Consider the following 15722-nt stretch of genomic DNA (forward strand, 5'->3'; position numbering starts at 1 on the left):
CATAGGTCACATGGTTTGGCAGCCATATTGGATTTAACCTAAAACCTAATAAAAACATCTTCTCCCAAACCACCTAATCGATTGACTCAAAACTTTACATGTGTCATTGACTAGGCATGGCGATTAAAGGATGATCACAAAAACATTGGTCACATGGTGTGGCAGCCATATTGGATTGAAGGAAAATATTAAATAATTATATCTCTGAAACCACTTACCCTATTGATGCAACATTTTACAAATATCATCTAGCACCACTGCTGCATATAGTTTGAAAATAATGATATCATAGGTCATGTGGTTTGGCAGCCATCTTGGATAGAAAAACGAACCTTATCCGATCAACAAGAAACTTCACAAACGTGATCCTCTACTCATACATATGCAGTGTGTACATTTTCATGTCATATGTCATGTGGTGTGGCAGCCATATGAGCTTGAAAGCCGATATTTCAAAAAATCCCTTCTCTGAAAGCGCTTCACCGATCGATGTGAAACCTGTCTGTCAAGGCTGGTGAAAATGTGATACTTCAAAACAGCTGAAGGGGTTTAAATCAAACTTGATTATTTTTAGGACAGTGAAAGAGGGCATATACTCATTGTGGGACTATGCGGAGGCATATTGGTGACAGTCGCATTGCTCTCGGTGTTCTAGTCACCACTGACAGCATCACCCCCAAGCAATCTTTTGGTATATTTCTAAACAAGATCGTATGGGAAAGTTTGGCAGTTTGTGTTCTATTTATCAGAACTATTTTATTCAGAAGACTAAGATTTTATCACCATCACCATGCCTTTCCACTTGTTTCGGCTTGTGCTTTTTTGGAATGATTACACAGGGCAGAGGTAAAAATCTGAAGCTGGAGCTTCCTGCTTTGCTCTCTCCATCTAATGATGCATGTCTTCTTATATGCAGCAAGCCTGTGGTTACGAGTTCACCAGCAAGCTGCACCGCATGTACACGGACATGAGCGTCAGCGCAGATCTCAACAACAAGTTTGGCAATTTTGTTCGTGAGCAAAAAACTCCTATCGACCTCGGCCTTAGTTTTCAAATATACGTGCTGCAGGTTTGTTATTTCCATTGATCCGGACATTGCATACATGTGTAAATTTATTGTACATTGGTCAGCATGTCTGCATGGATTTGCCTCTGCGTACATCTTTATTGAATGCTGCTTTGTATTTGTAATGGTCTGTACTGTTGTATGCAAACATAGCAAGTGCTTCTCGTGTGGGTGTCTCACAGGCAGGTGCTTGGCCGCTGTCCCAAATTCCATGCACTCCATTTGTAATTCCTCAGGAGCTGGAGAAGAGTGTCAGAATGGTAAGGTTGCGTTTCCCTGTCTTGCCCTCCATTTCACCTCTTTCACATCCCTTCAATTCTCTCCCACTCATCACTCAAATACCTCTCCTGCACTCATCAAATCAATTACCCCTTATACTCGTGCCACACTTCTCATTTAATGGGCATGCTCACCTTGCTTACCGCACGACGACTCCTGCCACAATAAAATCTCTTTGCTTTGCTAATCATTGCTTTCTTCATCTTCCATACTGCCCTGCCCGTTTGTCTTTCTACTCTCTCCCCACCCGCGTCGCGGCGCTCTCCCCGTCTGCATCGTGACGCTTGTCCTGCCCTCCCACCCACATTTTGGCACTCGCCCAGCCGGCCCACGTCGTGGCTGTCTCTGCATGTGAGTGTGTGATTTGTGTGTGATGGCCTTTTTGACATTATTGTAACCATTGCCATAGAGCTTTAGAAAGTCGGAAAAAATTGAAAAGGGGATTGGCTCCACATGCCTGATGACGCAGAATGACATTAACCTTCACAATCAAGATGAGTAAAGGAAGGTATTGGCGACTGTCCTCTATATTCTTATTATGTAGATTTGGTTAAAAGTTTTCTTTGAAATCTTTTTAACATCGGTCTTGATTATGTGTCCTAATAGTGAGCAATATTACTTTGTAATTCGGTGGATCCAGGCAGATGGGGAGAGGGTTCGAGGTGGTGGAGATGATGCAGATGATGCAGAGAAGGAGTTTTGATGTGTTGTGTGTGCAGGAGATCGAATAGAAAGGAGACAGGGAGAGGAAGTTGGTAGGAGTGCCCAGGCTGTTTCATGCAGGTGGGGATGGAAGGAGTAATGGTGTGGGAATAATAGTATCAGAATAGATCAGCAAGCAGGTGGTCAGAGTGGAAAGATGGGAGGGACGGATAGTTATGGCATGGGTGGTGATAGAGGCAAATGGTGTGTGTTATGTCTGTATATGGGCCACAAATGGGAAGGACTAGAGTGGAGAAGCAAAAATTCAGGGACACGCTGGAGAGGATGATGGGAATGGTTGAGCTGGAGGTGATGGTGTTCCTTTGCAGGGGACTTCAATGAGCATGTGGGAGTAGCGGAGCCGGGTGAAGAGGAATGTGTTGGTAAATTTAGTTGGGGAACAAGGAATAGAGAGGGTCAAGAGCAGGTGATGAGGAATGGGATGGCCATAGCTGGTTGATTCTTTCAAAAGTGGGAAAGCTACAACAAGATTACCTGTAGCAGTGGACGTTATAGGACAGAATTGGATTTGATGGTGGTAAGGAAACGACAGTTGTGGAGGGTTAAGGATCATAAGGCAGTGGCGGGAAAGCATGTTACCACCCAGCACATGCCTATGGTGTTTGTGGTATGGATGAAGAAAAGTAGGGAGGTTAAGAGCAGAGGTCGGAATGTGGGGGAAGTGTAGGGGAAACGTCGCCGTAGAGTACAAGGAGAGTGTGAGGGCCAGGTATGAGCAACTTAGCAAAGACATGACAGGTTTGGTGGAGGAGTGGAGGAAGTACAGAGAGGTGATTAGGGGAATTGCAGAAGTGTTGTGTGCATCGTCGATGGATAGACACCAAGCATGGTGGATGGTCCTTGGATGTTGGAGGAGTTCAGCATGAATGTCGGTTTGAGGCAGGGAAGCGCTTTCAGCCAACTCATGTTTATAATTGTGATGGAGCTGGCAAGTAGGAAGGTAAACGAGTTGTATTTTGGGGAGGATGTTTTATGCGAACACTCTGGCTGTTGTAGTGGAGAGTGAATAGGAAATGCAGGAAGTACTGGGGAAGTAGAAGGAGGCATTTGAGAAACATGGGCTGAAGATGAGTATGGAGAAGACAGAGATGATGTGGGTCGGGCAGCAAAGGAAAGAAATGAATATCAGGCAGGGAAATTGGTTTGAGTATCTGGGAGGAACTGTGACCGGGGATGGTAAGTCTGAGGCTGAGTTGCGAAAGAGGATCAGGTGGGTGTGAATGCGTGAAAGAGGGTGGAGGGAGAATGGCAGACATAAATATATGAAGTAAATTGAAAGGGAAAGATCTGATGTGTGTAACGCCAGCCTACCTTTACGGTCTGGAAACGGTGGCACTGACAGCGAGACAACAACAAAGGCTGCAGGGTTGCGAGAATAATGGGACGAAGAGGATGGTGGGAGTGAAGAGGGTGTATAGAAGGAGAATGGATGAACTGATGGAGGAGATTGGTGTGCAGATGAGCTTGATGGGGAGATTGGTGAAATGTCGGCTGAGATGGGCTGGAAAATTGGTGCAGATGGGGGAAGAGAGCAAAGCGAGCGGATAGGTTGAGGGAACAAGGTAGGAGGAAAAGAGGTAGACCATGATTGAGATGGGAGGATTGTGTGAGGATGATATCAGTAAGGTGGGGTTGTTGGAGGGTGGAGAGAGTTGGATGAGGACAGAGGGGAGTGGAGGAGTATCATGGTCAAGGCATGGCAGAAGTGTGGTACCGTTGGACATCACCCCTTATAAAGGGAAGGAGAGAAGAAGAATTATGCACCAGAAGAGCACTTGAGAATTTTTTTTTGTGACAAAAAAATGCGACAATGGTGCAATGAAGGAGCATGAAATTAGAAAAATCTGATCTCTGTGATCTACTCAAAAAGTAACACGTACCAGACTCAACCTCCAGCTGCCCACTTTTTGTTTCTGCCCTTCTCGAAAATTAGTCTCCATTCATTTTATATTCCATAGCATGTGACTATTCATTCACCAGCCTCATAACGCAATCCACCTGTTCATCCCCCATATTTTCTTGTTCCATAAAAAGAATTTATTTTTATCAGAGTAGTGGAGAGGTGTGGGAAAGGGGTGCACACTGAGTGTGAATACAAGTTGTTTTTTTTGTGCACTTGCTAGTTTGGACTGAACTTTGTCAAAATAGAAATAAACTGTGAGCTGGAAAGGGAAGTTGACCTTTTGCAGGAATTTTTTGATATCATGTGGTGAACATTTCATTTTGGTTTGTTCTGTAGCATTACATGGTACTGATGTGATAAACGACAGCATTGTTTTTATCTCTTAAACTGCACTTCAAATAAGTACATAATGACTGCCATGGGTAATTGATTTCGAATTATTACATTGCATTGTTTTAACGTTCAAGACCAATCCAGCATAGCAAGTATTGATCAATGGTGGGAGTTAACGTGGAAGAAGGGAAGGAGCTTTTGTTTATCTCATGATGCATTCCCATAGCTCAGCCTACTTTTGTTGTTGCCAACTCAGCCTACAGCCAACTACTCCCACAGCTCAGTCCCATAGCTCAATACTACTACTCAGCTCAACCTACAGGCCAAATACCACAGTACATTCTCATTCCCATAGCCATACCAGTAATGGTAATTCACTCCTATGTCAACGAAAACCATTTTTCTTATTTTTCGAACATGACTGCAACCATTGCAAATGACCAATCCTCAACAAATGACCACATCCACAACAAATCTCATTCATTTTAGTTTTCATTCAACATTAGCCATTCCAAGCACCCTGAATACCATTGATGGGAATGTATTTGCTGTTGAGGTGTTTGCCTGGTGTGCACTTCATTACCTTCGCCACCGAAGGTGGATGGAGGTTATGTTTTCACCCCTGTCTGTCTGTCTGTCTGTTTGTCTGTCTGTTTGTTACTTTCCAGAATAGATTCCAGCAAGTATGTTGGTTGGTTTGTCTGTCTGTCTGTCTGTCTGTTTGTGCGCAGTACTACGTCTACATCATTGCACATAGCATCGCCATACTTTACACACATATTTGCCTTGCCCTGGAATAGACTGTGGCCAATTTTTAACTCTAGGCCCAAGGTCAAGTTCAAGGTCACCCAAAACGTGAAATCAGGGGGGTCGAGTTTTCATTTAAAATATATTTCAAACCACTATAACTCTAAAAGTACAAGAGATATGCATTAGGGTACATCAAAATACACATTTCCAGCACATTTTCTGTCTGGGTGCTAAAAGTGTTCCATTTCATGTTGTTACAACACATGCAAAATATTTTGACAATCCGTGGTGATCTAGAGGTGCAACGGCACATCAGCCTTTACGACTGAAGGGGGTTACCAGCAGTGTCGTGTAATCCGTGTATGCCAAGGTGGGTAGCCGACGAGCCACGGTTTACTTTCAATTAGTATGTCAACATGTCTCCTTCCTCCAATCCTGGTGGCATCTGGTCAAATTCGTTTCTGGTGTTTGTTCCCCCTCCATCCCCTCCCTTACCTCAAATGGCTACACGGTGGATACCGCACGTGACAAAGCCGAATGCCTCAACTCTGTGTTTGCCTCAAAATCTTGTGTCCCAAACCCATCTCTCTCTGTTCCCACTTTCCCAGTCGAACCCAACTGCTCCTGGACTCTGTGTCTTTCTCTCCTGACAAGGTGGAGAAGTTTTTGTCCAACCTCGACTCTGATTCTGCAACTGGACCAGACGGCATCAGCCCACGGGGCCTAACATCCTGCTCTGCCACTCTATCTCACCCTATCTCTGTTCTTTTCACCCTCTCTTTTGCTCAAGGTCATCTGCCAGCATCTTGGAAATCAGGAAACATTACCGCTTTACACAAAAAAAGATGCAAAAACAGATCCTTGCAACTACAAACCAATCAGCCTGCTCCCAATTATCAGCAAAGTCATGGAATCCATCATTGCTTTCGATATCAAATCCTTCCTCTTCTCCAATGGCTTGATCTCTGATCATCAATTTGGATTCAGACCAGTTCATTCTACTCTGGACATGTTGCTTCTGCTGTCTCAACAATGGATGGAGGTCCTCAATGCCAAACAGGAAATCAGAGCTGTCTCCCTTGACATATCACGTGCCTTCGATACGGTCTGGCACCCAGCTCTGCTCACCAAACTCTCCTCCTATGGTATCCATGGAAATCTCCACTCATGGCTTGCGGACTTCGTCTCTGGTCGTAGGCAACGTGTGGCCCTGAATAGATCTCTCTCATCTCCCCTTCCTGTTCTGGCTGGAGTTCCCCAAGGTAGTGTTCTGGGCCCTGTGCTATTTCTGGTCTTCATCAATGATCTCTCTGACTCTCTGGAAAATGCTCTCTATCTCTTTGCTGATGACTCCATGATCTGCCGCTCCATCCCTCATCCCTCAGATCCGCAGTCTGCAGCCTCCTCATTCTCTGCAGACCTGGACAAAATCACGGACTGGTCAAACAAGTGGAACATGTCTTTCAATCCTGACAAATCTCACACTCTTACTATGTCTCTCCGAAAAGACCGACTGGAAAACCCTCCCATCTACTTTCTCAACAATCCTCTCCAAGAAGTTTTGTCGCTCAAGCTTTTGGGTCTCACTATCTGCCATGATCTTTCTTGGGAAAACCACATTTCCAAGCTGGCCTCCAAAGCCAGTCGCCGACTGGGCATCCTCCGTCGTGCGAAGTCCTTCCTTGGCACACCTGAGCTCCTCACCACATACAAGGCTTTCATCCGCAGCTCAATGGAATACTGTTCCCCCCTCTGGGCTGGTGCTCTTGCCTCTCACCTAGCTCGGCTTCACACTGTTGAACCCAAAGCTTTCAGAATCATTGGAATCTCCTGCGATGAAGCTAACTCCGTGGGCCTTTCACTCACTCACCGCAGGCAGGTTGGTGGTCTTTCTGTCCTCTACCGACTCCTCTCCGACCTTGCTCCCCCAGCTCTCTCTGTGCTCTGTCTCCCTAATATTCCTACAGGTCGCACAAGATCTGCCAGCAACCCTCTTATGGTTAAACTGCCAAAATCTAGGCTCTCTGCTCACATTCACTCTTTCATTCCCCTTTTCTCCCGCCTCTGGAACAAAGTCCCCCACTCCCTTCAATCCCACTCCTCCCTCCAGGTCTTTAAAACAGCTGTTCACCACCATCTTTTATCTTCCTCCATCCAAAACCTTGATCTTTTCTGCCCCTGCTAATTTTCACCCCAGATACACTTTTTTGAAATTCCAACTTCTTTCCTGGAAGTCCTTGCAGTGTCCATATGTTTTATACCTCTCCCACCTCCCCCCAAGCCCTCTCCCTCCCACAGTTCTCTCGATGTCCTTGCTTTCAAATGTGTTTGTGTCCTTCCCCCTCTCTCCCCATCTTGTCTACCGCTCCCTTTATTTTGTGTTTTATGTGTTGGTTTGACTTTTTGTGTGATTAATGTTAGCTCTTTCACGAGCCTCGATCTTGTATACAAAAAAAAATAAAAAAATGTTGTCAAAGTCACTGTCCCACCGCTCAGAGGGTGCTTCGCAATGTACAATCATTTTGGAATTGCCGAAGTATTGTTCTGTCAGCCTTTGGCATTTGAGACGTATTGCGCGGTGATAATTGTCCTCTTCCTGACAAATTTCTATGAAGCCTTTTCTATGAATTTCTATGAAGCCTCTATGTGCCTTTTGGAAACTCAAAGGTTTGTTGTTTAAGGACCTGGGGCTCCCTTGAGTTTGAGGGAGGTTTTAAGGAAACGCTTAAGAAATATTCGAATATTCAAGAATCCTCAAATTAAGGATGGTCTTCAGGGGAAACTTGAGGAAATATTTAAGTAAATCCTCAAATCTTTCCTGAAGGATGCTGTATTGAACCAGGCCAATATCCTTTGTTGCCATACTTACCTCTCAAAACACTTTGGTGGGTGGGGCTTGTCTCCCCTTTTATACCAGCCCCTTCCCTTTTATATCTGCTCTTCTCCTTTTATACATACCCCTCCACTTTACATCTCTCCCCTATTACACCTGCCCTTCCCCATTTTACACATGCCCCTCCCAAAGTCATCATCAAAGTCGTTGCATTCGGAGTGGTCCTTTGATCCTCCAGAGCTCGGTCCCATGTGAGTAGAACTTGGCAAAAATGTAGTCACCAAAGTTCAGGATTTCGTTTTCAGCATAATGGGGTCGGTAAAACGCAACAAGCCACAAGGCCAGGCCAAGTACAAAACACATGTCGATCAGCGCGACTCCGGGCACCACCTCTACGGCCCTCTGCCTCACCAAAGCTGCCATTCATGGCTTAGTTCTCACTCCCATCAAAGTCGTTGTATTCGGTGCGGTCCTTGATCCCACAAAACTCGGTCTCTCTCGTCCTCAATGGGCGGAACTTTGCAAGGGGAGTTCGCCAAAGCTCGGGCCTTCTCTCCCGGAAGCATGGGATCAACAAGTCTCGCCAAGCTGCAGGGCCAAGCCGCGTCACAAACTCATGTGGAACGGCATGATACAGGGAGTCTTGTGCACATATCATCGCATCGAAGCTGCCGTTTTCGGTTCGGTCTTGACTGCCTTTGAAACCGATGTAGTCGACACGGTCCTTTCTGTACTGGGTGTGAGGGAGTTGGCAGATCACAAGGCTTCAGTGTGTGTGTGTGTGTGTGTGTGTGTGTGTGTGTGTGTGTGTGTGTGTGTGTGTGTGTGTGTGTGTGTGTGTGTGTGTGTGTGTGTGTGTGTGTGCGTGCGTGTGCGCGCGTGCGTACGTGCCCTGGCCATAGCTTTTTTTTTTACTGTTTGAGCTTTTGTCATCAAATTTTCAACAAACCCTTATGAGAATATGGAGAATGCTAATAATTGGATAGAGATGTTAAAGGGCAAAGTCCCAGTAAATACAAATAGGCCTCATCAGCTTGTCTGCTGCGTAGCATGAGACAGCTGGGTTTTTTTAAATTGCTTCCGTGTTTCTTTCTTTATCATTTGAGCTTTTATCGTCAAATTTTCAACAAACCTCTATGATGAGAATATAGCACAAACCAATTAATAAACTTTACATTTTTTTTTCTCTTTTTGTTGTTTTCGTCAATTTTATTTCAAGTACAAAGCAGACACAGATGGACTTTGCATTTTGAGAAGCTTTCTTATGTAATTTGCATCTGTTAGTTTGATTAGTTTGATGCAAGTAAAGTAGAAAAGCAAACAGGAATTGGGAGATGGAATTTAATGAAGTAAAAGGCATAATGACAAAGTGATGCTCTTGCTAGTTGACAAATAAATGTATTCTCTTTTCTCCATCTCCTCATCCCCTGCCCTTCCCTCCCCCACCAGTTTGAAGTATTTTACAACCAGAACTTCAGCGGGCGGAAACTCACGTGGCTACATTACCTATGCACAGGTCTGGAACTTTGAGTTATTGTGTGCTTTCGTGAGATCATAGCCATTTGTGCAAACAAAGCACAATGATGAAAGAATATGGAATTCTCCCTCTCTTTTGTTCATCTCGTCGTCTTTTGTTCACAGTTATCCTCCCATTGTAAAGTATGGACGGTGTTGCTTATTGTGCATGGCACGCATTGCCCTCTTTCTGTTTTAATTAGTGTTATTGTGTTTTTTGTTTCACTAGATCATCAATAATGATCTCCTTTTCCCGTGAATAATCACAATAATGTGTGCCCTCTGGCAGGCGAGGTAAAGATGAATTATCTCACTAAACCATATGTGGCGACGGTAACCACATACCAGATGGCGGTGCTGCTCACGTTCAACAGTAGCGATGTCATCACGTACCAGGACCTCGTGCTGAGTACGCAGCTGCAGGATAAGGAACTGGGCAAGACGCTACGTTCACTGCTCGACGCTCGGCTGCTCAGTCACAGTGCTGGCGAGGTGAATGTGGTCATGTGGTCATGTGGTCGTTGTTTGTGTCTAGGGCAGTCATTGTATTGTACCTTGTGTATCATAATATGCCTTGTGTATTATTGCAGGTGGTAATGCAGTGAAACAGGTCATACCTTCTGCCCGTCATCTGTTCGCGCTTAAATCTGTCTTTGCCAATTAATATATTCTCCTTTATCATAGATACGGAATCAAAATGATTGTCACTGTAACAATAACATCAATAACATGGAATCAATAACAGCTCCGTTTAGCAAATCATTAACGGATTAATGGAAGACGATGACCAAGAGCAACTCCCAATCCAACACATGGAAACAATTCTGGACATGATTGACCATAAAATGTACAAAGAGAAGCCTAAATAAATTAATTGTAGTAAAGACGACATAATCAAATTTCGTTTGATATTACAGAGGGATGGAAATGATCAATATGGAGAAAATAATACAACATATGGAAGTGTGGAGTAAACTTTTACAACAGAAACAATACAACAGAGAGCACTAGCAAGAGTTGTGTACACTTTGTGAAATCCAATTAGTGGAAAGATCTTCAATGGGAATATTGTGTATCCTAACTTGAGGCCTCAAAAATTCCACAGTAGAGGACATACACACATATATACACATACACCTACACACATATACATATACACATACACACACACACACATGTATACACGCACACACGCACACACACACACACACACACACATACACACACACACACACACATACACACACACACACACACACACACACACACACACATACATACACACATACACACACACATATACACATACATACACACATATATATACACACACATACACACACACACACACACACACACACACACACGTACACACACATGTACACTGACACACATGTACACATATACACACACACACATGTACTCCCACACACATCCCACATGTCCCACATGTATATATAGCCCACATCCCACATGTATATACATGTTTAAAGTGTACGTGCACATAACTAATAAAATAAAAACGAAGAAATATCTCTCGGTAATTTCCTGAAACTCGGTGAAATTCGATGACATTCGCTCGGCGAATTCACTCGGTTTCTCAGTGAAAATTTTCCTTTGGGTGGTGTATAATTGCTCCGAACAAAATATCTCTCAGCAATTTCCCGTCTGTTAATTTATATATTTTACATATGTGAATTACACGTCAATGCACACGTGAAGTGGAGTTTGTTTTTGCAAACGTGGAATGAACACGTGAACCTTTGCTTCCGGATAATAATTTAGAATGAAATAAGAACGAATAAATATATGTCCGCATCATTGTTGACATTTTTGTGACGAATGTCATCAAACGGAAAAGTAATATATCTTAACGGAAAAGAAAAAGCGAATTTTTCATACATGTCGACATGTTGAGCTATTTGGGCGGTGTATGATACATCATCCCGCGTCGATTCCGGGTGGGTCATTAAAGATTTCAAATAAACCTATTTAAAGTGTATGTGCACATAACTAATTAAAAAAACGAAGAAATGATGTGGTTGAGCTTGAACTCAACCACAAGTTGAATTATCTCTCGGTAATTTCCTGAAACATATTTTACTACCGGATAATAATGATCAATGAAATGAGAACGAAGAAATATATGTCGGCATAATTGTTCACATTTTTGTGACGACTGTCATCAAACGGAAAAGTAATATATCTTAACGGAAAAGAAAAAGTGAATTTTTAATATATGTCGACATTTTGCCATCTGTGTCATGTTGGGCGGTGTTTGATACATCGTGCCGCAATTTTTAATATCTCTCGGCATTTTCCCGTGTGTGCATTTATTTTTTCAATTATTTCTGAAACTGAGTCTAAAACCATTGATAAAAATGAAATAAGATCGTGAGGGTGACTCAATGAATGGGCTTTATTTTACAGGCCTTCGAAAATGCATTTCGTTCTATAAACGGAAACTTTCATTGGATTTTCTTCCCGTTTTTTTTCAACCGAGTCTAAAACGATGTTAGCGACTGTGAAAAATGAAATGATATCTCGAATTAGAGTTGAAATAAAACTGTGAGAGAGAGAGAGAGAGAGCAAGACACCGCGGGCCTAACAAAAGGGCCTCAAAGCTATGCGAGTTAATAAAATTGTGGATATTTGTTTATGAAGCCTCTCCCAGAATGGGTGGAGCTATTCTCTAAACGGAGTAAGCCACACCCCCGGACAGACAGACCGACAGAATCACCTACGGCTGTTGTAATATCGATATATCTGGCAGTGCGTCATTATGGATGTTAAATTCAGATGGCCCCTCCAGAGCTTGGCAGGCAATGCGGACATGGGTGGCGATGATGTCCGCTCATTTAGGTGGGAGCGCCAAATTACAGATACTAATTAGTTACTCCCAACCGCATCCAGGTCGACTCCATATATTGAGTGGATACCAGAGGTAATGTTACCGTGTCGCAGGCATTGCTTATCGCTCCCAGTAAGGTGCAGCAGTAGCTTTATGGGACACATTACTGGCAGTTCCCCACTGATGGTATACAACAACACAACATGCATTTTAAGGCCATTTTCCCTGCTAGAGCGGGGGTTAGCCTTGTGGTCCCCATGACAATCTTCTCCATTTTGCCCTATTTTCTGCATCTCTCCTTGTTTAACCCCCCTTGCCCACAATTCTTCTTCCACCATCTTTAGCCAAGTCTTTCTCGGTCTTCCCCGTCCTCTACTTCCTTCTTCATTCATTTCCGTCACTCTTCTCAACCAGTCACTTTCATCCTTCCTCAACACATGACCAAACCATCTCAACCTGTTCCTCTTCACAGCATCAATCACAGGCTCTATTCCCATCATCTTTCGCAATTCATCATTTGTCTTCCTCTCAAAATAAAACGATCATTCATTCATTCATTCATTCTCTCAACGATACTCCGCACATCCACCGAACCATTCGCATTTCCACCCTTTCCAGCCTTCGCTGCTGCTCTACATTCATGACCCATGTCTCGCTCCCATAAATCATAACACTTCTCACACATGCAGCATACACCTTTCCCTTCAGCTTCAGCGACGATCCCCTCCTCATCACCACGCCACTCAGTTCCCGAAACTTCTTCCATGCACATCTCACTCTAGCAACCGTTGCCGCGTCTGATCCACCTTCTCCATTCAGCATGTCTCCGAGGTAGCAAAATGTTTTCACACCTTCCAGCTTCACGCCGTCTCCAAGATCCAACTCAACATTTCCTCCATCTGCAGCTCCCTCTGTGCACACCTTACATTTGAACGTAGCTGCCACACTGGTTAATGACCCTCTCAGACCACTACATTTTTGATGAACCCACTCAGCGCACATTGTACATTGAATGGAGTTCACTCCGACACCCTTCCTGCACACAGCACATGGCCACTTCCCAGTTCTTTCCACCTCACCACATGCTTTACCACTTGCCAGCACCTTCGTCTTTCCTATATTCACCTTCAGACCTTTTGTCTCCATACATTCCTTGCACTTGTTCATCTTTTCCTTCAGTCCATCCATACTTTCCGCAATCAACACCAGATCATCTGCATACAACAACTCTCTCTGTAAACTCTCCTTTACGTTCTGAGCCAGCACCTCCATCACAGCTACAAATAGTAGTGGACTTAGTACCGACCCCTGATGCACTCCCACCTTCACCTCAAACTCACCACTGGCCCGTCCTTCGTCCTTACAGCTGTGCGCGCTCTTTTGTACATTGCCATCACTACTCTGATCAACCATTCCTCCACTTCTAACTTCCTCAATGCCCCTGTCAATACTTCACGTGGAACCCTGTCGAATGCTTTCTCCAGATCAACAAACCCAAGAAACAACTTCTTCCTCTTCTCCATGTACTTCTCCTGCAACTGCCTCACAATAAAGAGCGCGTCTGTCGTTCCTCTTCCTGGCATAAATCCAAACTGCATTTCGTCGATCTTCACCTTCTTCCTTATCCTCCTCTCCAACACCCTTTCCAATACCTTCATTCCATGCTCCAATAACTTTATCGCTCGGTACGAGCCACACTCCAGAGGGTCACCTTTCCCCATGTAAAGAGGGACGAGGGTACTCAGTTCCCAATCCACCGGAATGCGGCCTTCTTTCACCACCAGATTACAGATCTCTGTCATTCTGCTCTTCACACCCCAACTTCCTGCTGCCTTCAACATATTTCCCACAACTCCCGTCGGCCCTCCCGCTTTTCTACTCTTCATTGCTTTTATCGCTTCCTCAACTTCCTCCTCAGTTATCTTCTCTGCCGGTCCTAAAACTGGGTTACTCTCTATGTTGCCATCCCATTCATTCTCTGTATTCAACAGCATTTCCATATATCTTTTCCATCTTCCTTTAAATCCATCTGGGTCCACAACGATTTGTCCCACTTCATCCTTCAAGCAACTCACCCCCATCACATCACACCTCTCTTTCGCTATCTGCTTTGCAATCCTGAATACCGCTCTCTGACCCTCTTCCGAATCCAAGCGTTCTCCGAACATTTTCCTACATGCCTCCTGCGCCTTTGCTACCTCTTTCTTTGCAGCCTTCTTGGCTACCTTATAACTTTCATGCTCTGCTTTTTCTGCTCCCGTACCCTTCGCCTTCTGCCACTCCTTGAACTTCTTCCTCTTCTCGTCAATCCTCTTTCGAACTTCATCATCCCACCACCATGTTTCCGAGTGCCTCGGTGGTCCTTTTGTCCATCCACATACCTCACCAACGGCTCCCAACAGACTAGCTTTCATTGACATCCAAACACGTTCAAGCTCAACCACATCATCCTCTACCCTACTCAGCCTCTCTTTTAATGCCTCCCTTACTGTCACCTCTTTCAACCTCCACACCTTCACTGATGGTATGAAGTTGCATAATGACTGATGTATATCCAAAAGGTTTACAGAGTCACAAGTGTATGGAAGGCTCACTGCGTTGCCCTGATGAAGCTCCAACAAGGCTAATAACTGTGAGTTTTGCATACACTTGTGACAGTATCTGAATTTAACATCCATAATGACGCACTGCTAGATGGCCCCTCCGGAGCTTTGCAGGCAATGTGGACATGCGTGGCGATGACGTCATTGTATGCGGGACTCGTATGGCCATCTCGTTAACTTGGCTTGTGTGCACGATATTTCTAAAACTGGTGAATATTTAAATAGCTTTCATATTGCACAGATCTATTTCTCATACCACCAAAAGGTTGGGGGACCGAGATTATCATCTCCTTGTTGCAATACATTCTCTTGTTTCTGATGTTTTTAATCTGTTGCACATCTCATCTCTGCCTTTACCTAACTTCCTCAGTGTCAATACATTCTTTCCCTGCTCCATTTCTCACATTTCACCAAGCCATGGCCCTTGTATTCAGATAAACTGGTCCACATTTTATTTAAATGCAACTATGAAGTTGTCTCTTACATTACTGTGAGTAAGGTGGTTTTTTTTTTTTTTAATGAAGTTGTTTCTTACATTATTAGTACCTTGCTGTAGGTATCCATTGTCTGCTGTATGACTTGCCAGTGTCTGTAACCACTGAAGGCTAATGTGGTTTATTATATTATTTTTCTCTCTGCAGGAGGAGGTTACAGTGGATTCCTCATTCACCCTAAACATGGAGTTCAGCAGCAAACGAACCAAGTTCAAGATAACGACAGCGATGCAGAAGGAATCGCCTCAGGTTCCTGACCTTGATGTGTGTTCATGCACGCAAACGTGCCGCTAGGATAGGCTGGTCCAATTGGCCATGGGTAGATCCCATTTTATCTCTGTGGTAGCGATGCACAATGTCCTCGCTTCGTAA

The 15722-nt window shown here is 44.2% G+C and overlaps 1 protein-coding gene across 6 annotated transcripts in view; it reads left to right on the forward strand.

Moving 5' to 3' along the window:
* The window catches only part of CUL2 (cullin 2), a 70590-nt gene that overhangs the window by 47156 nt on the left and 7712 nt on the right, over window positions 1-15722 (forward strand). For 3 of the 6 annotated variants that reach the window (XM_078781993.1, XM_078781995.1, XM_078781994.1), the window contains 5 exons: window positions 917-1069; window positions 1249-1326; window positions 9337-9403; window positions 9692-9894; window positions 15498-15614. In XM_078781993.1, the coding sequence (XP_078638119.1) occupies window positions 917-1069; window positions 1249-1326; window positions 9337-9403; window positions 9692-9894; window positions 15498-15614 (618 nt within the window). The remainder of the gene's footprint in view (window positions 1-916; window positions 1070-1248; window positions 1327-9336; window positions 9404-9691; window positions 9895-15497; window positions 15615-15722) is intronic. The other 3 variants (XM_068122710.2, XM_078781997.1, XM_078781998.1) reach the window with 1 other exon arrangement.

Source organism: Myxine glutinosa, chromosome 7 (genome assembly GCF_964187855.1).
Source record: "Myxine glutinosa chromosome 7, kmMyxGlut1.1, whole genome shotgun sequence".
Taxonomy (NCBI): Eukaryota; Metazoa; Chordata; class Myxini; order Myxiniformes; family Myxinidae; genus Myxine; species Myxine glutinosa.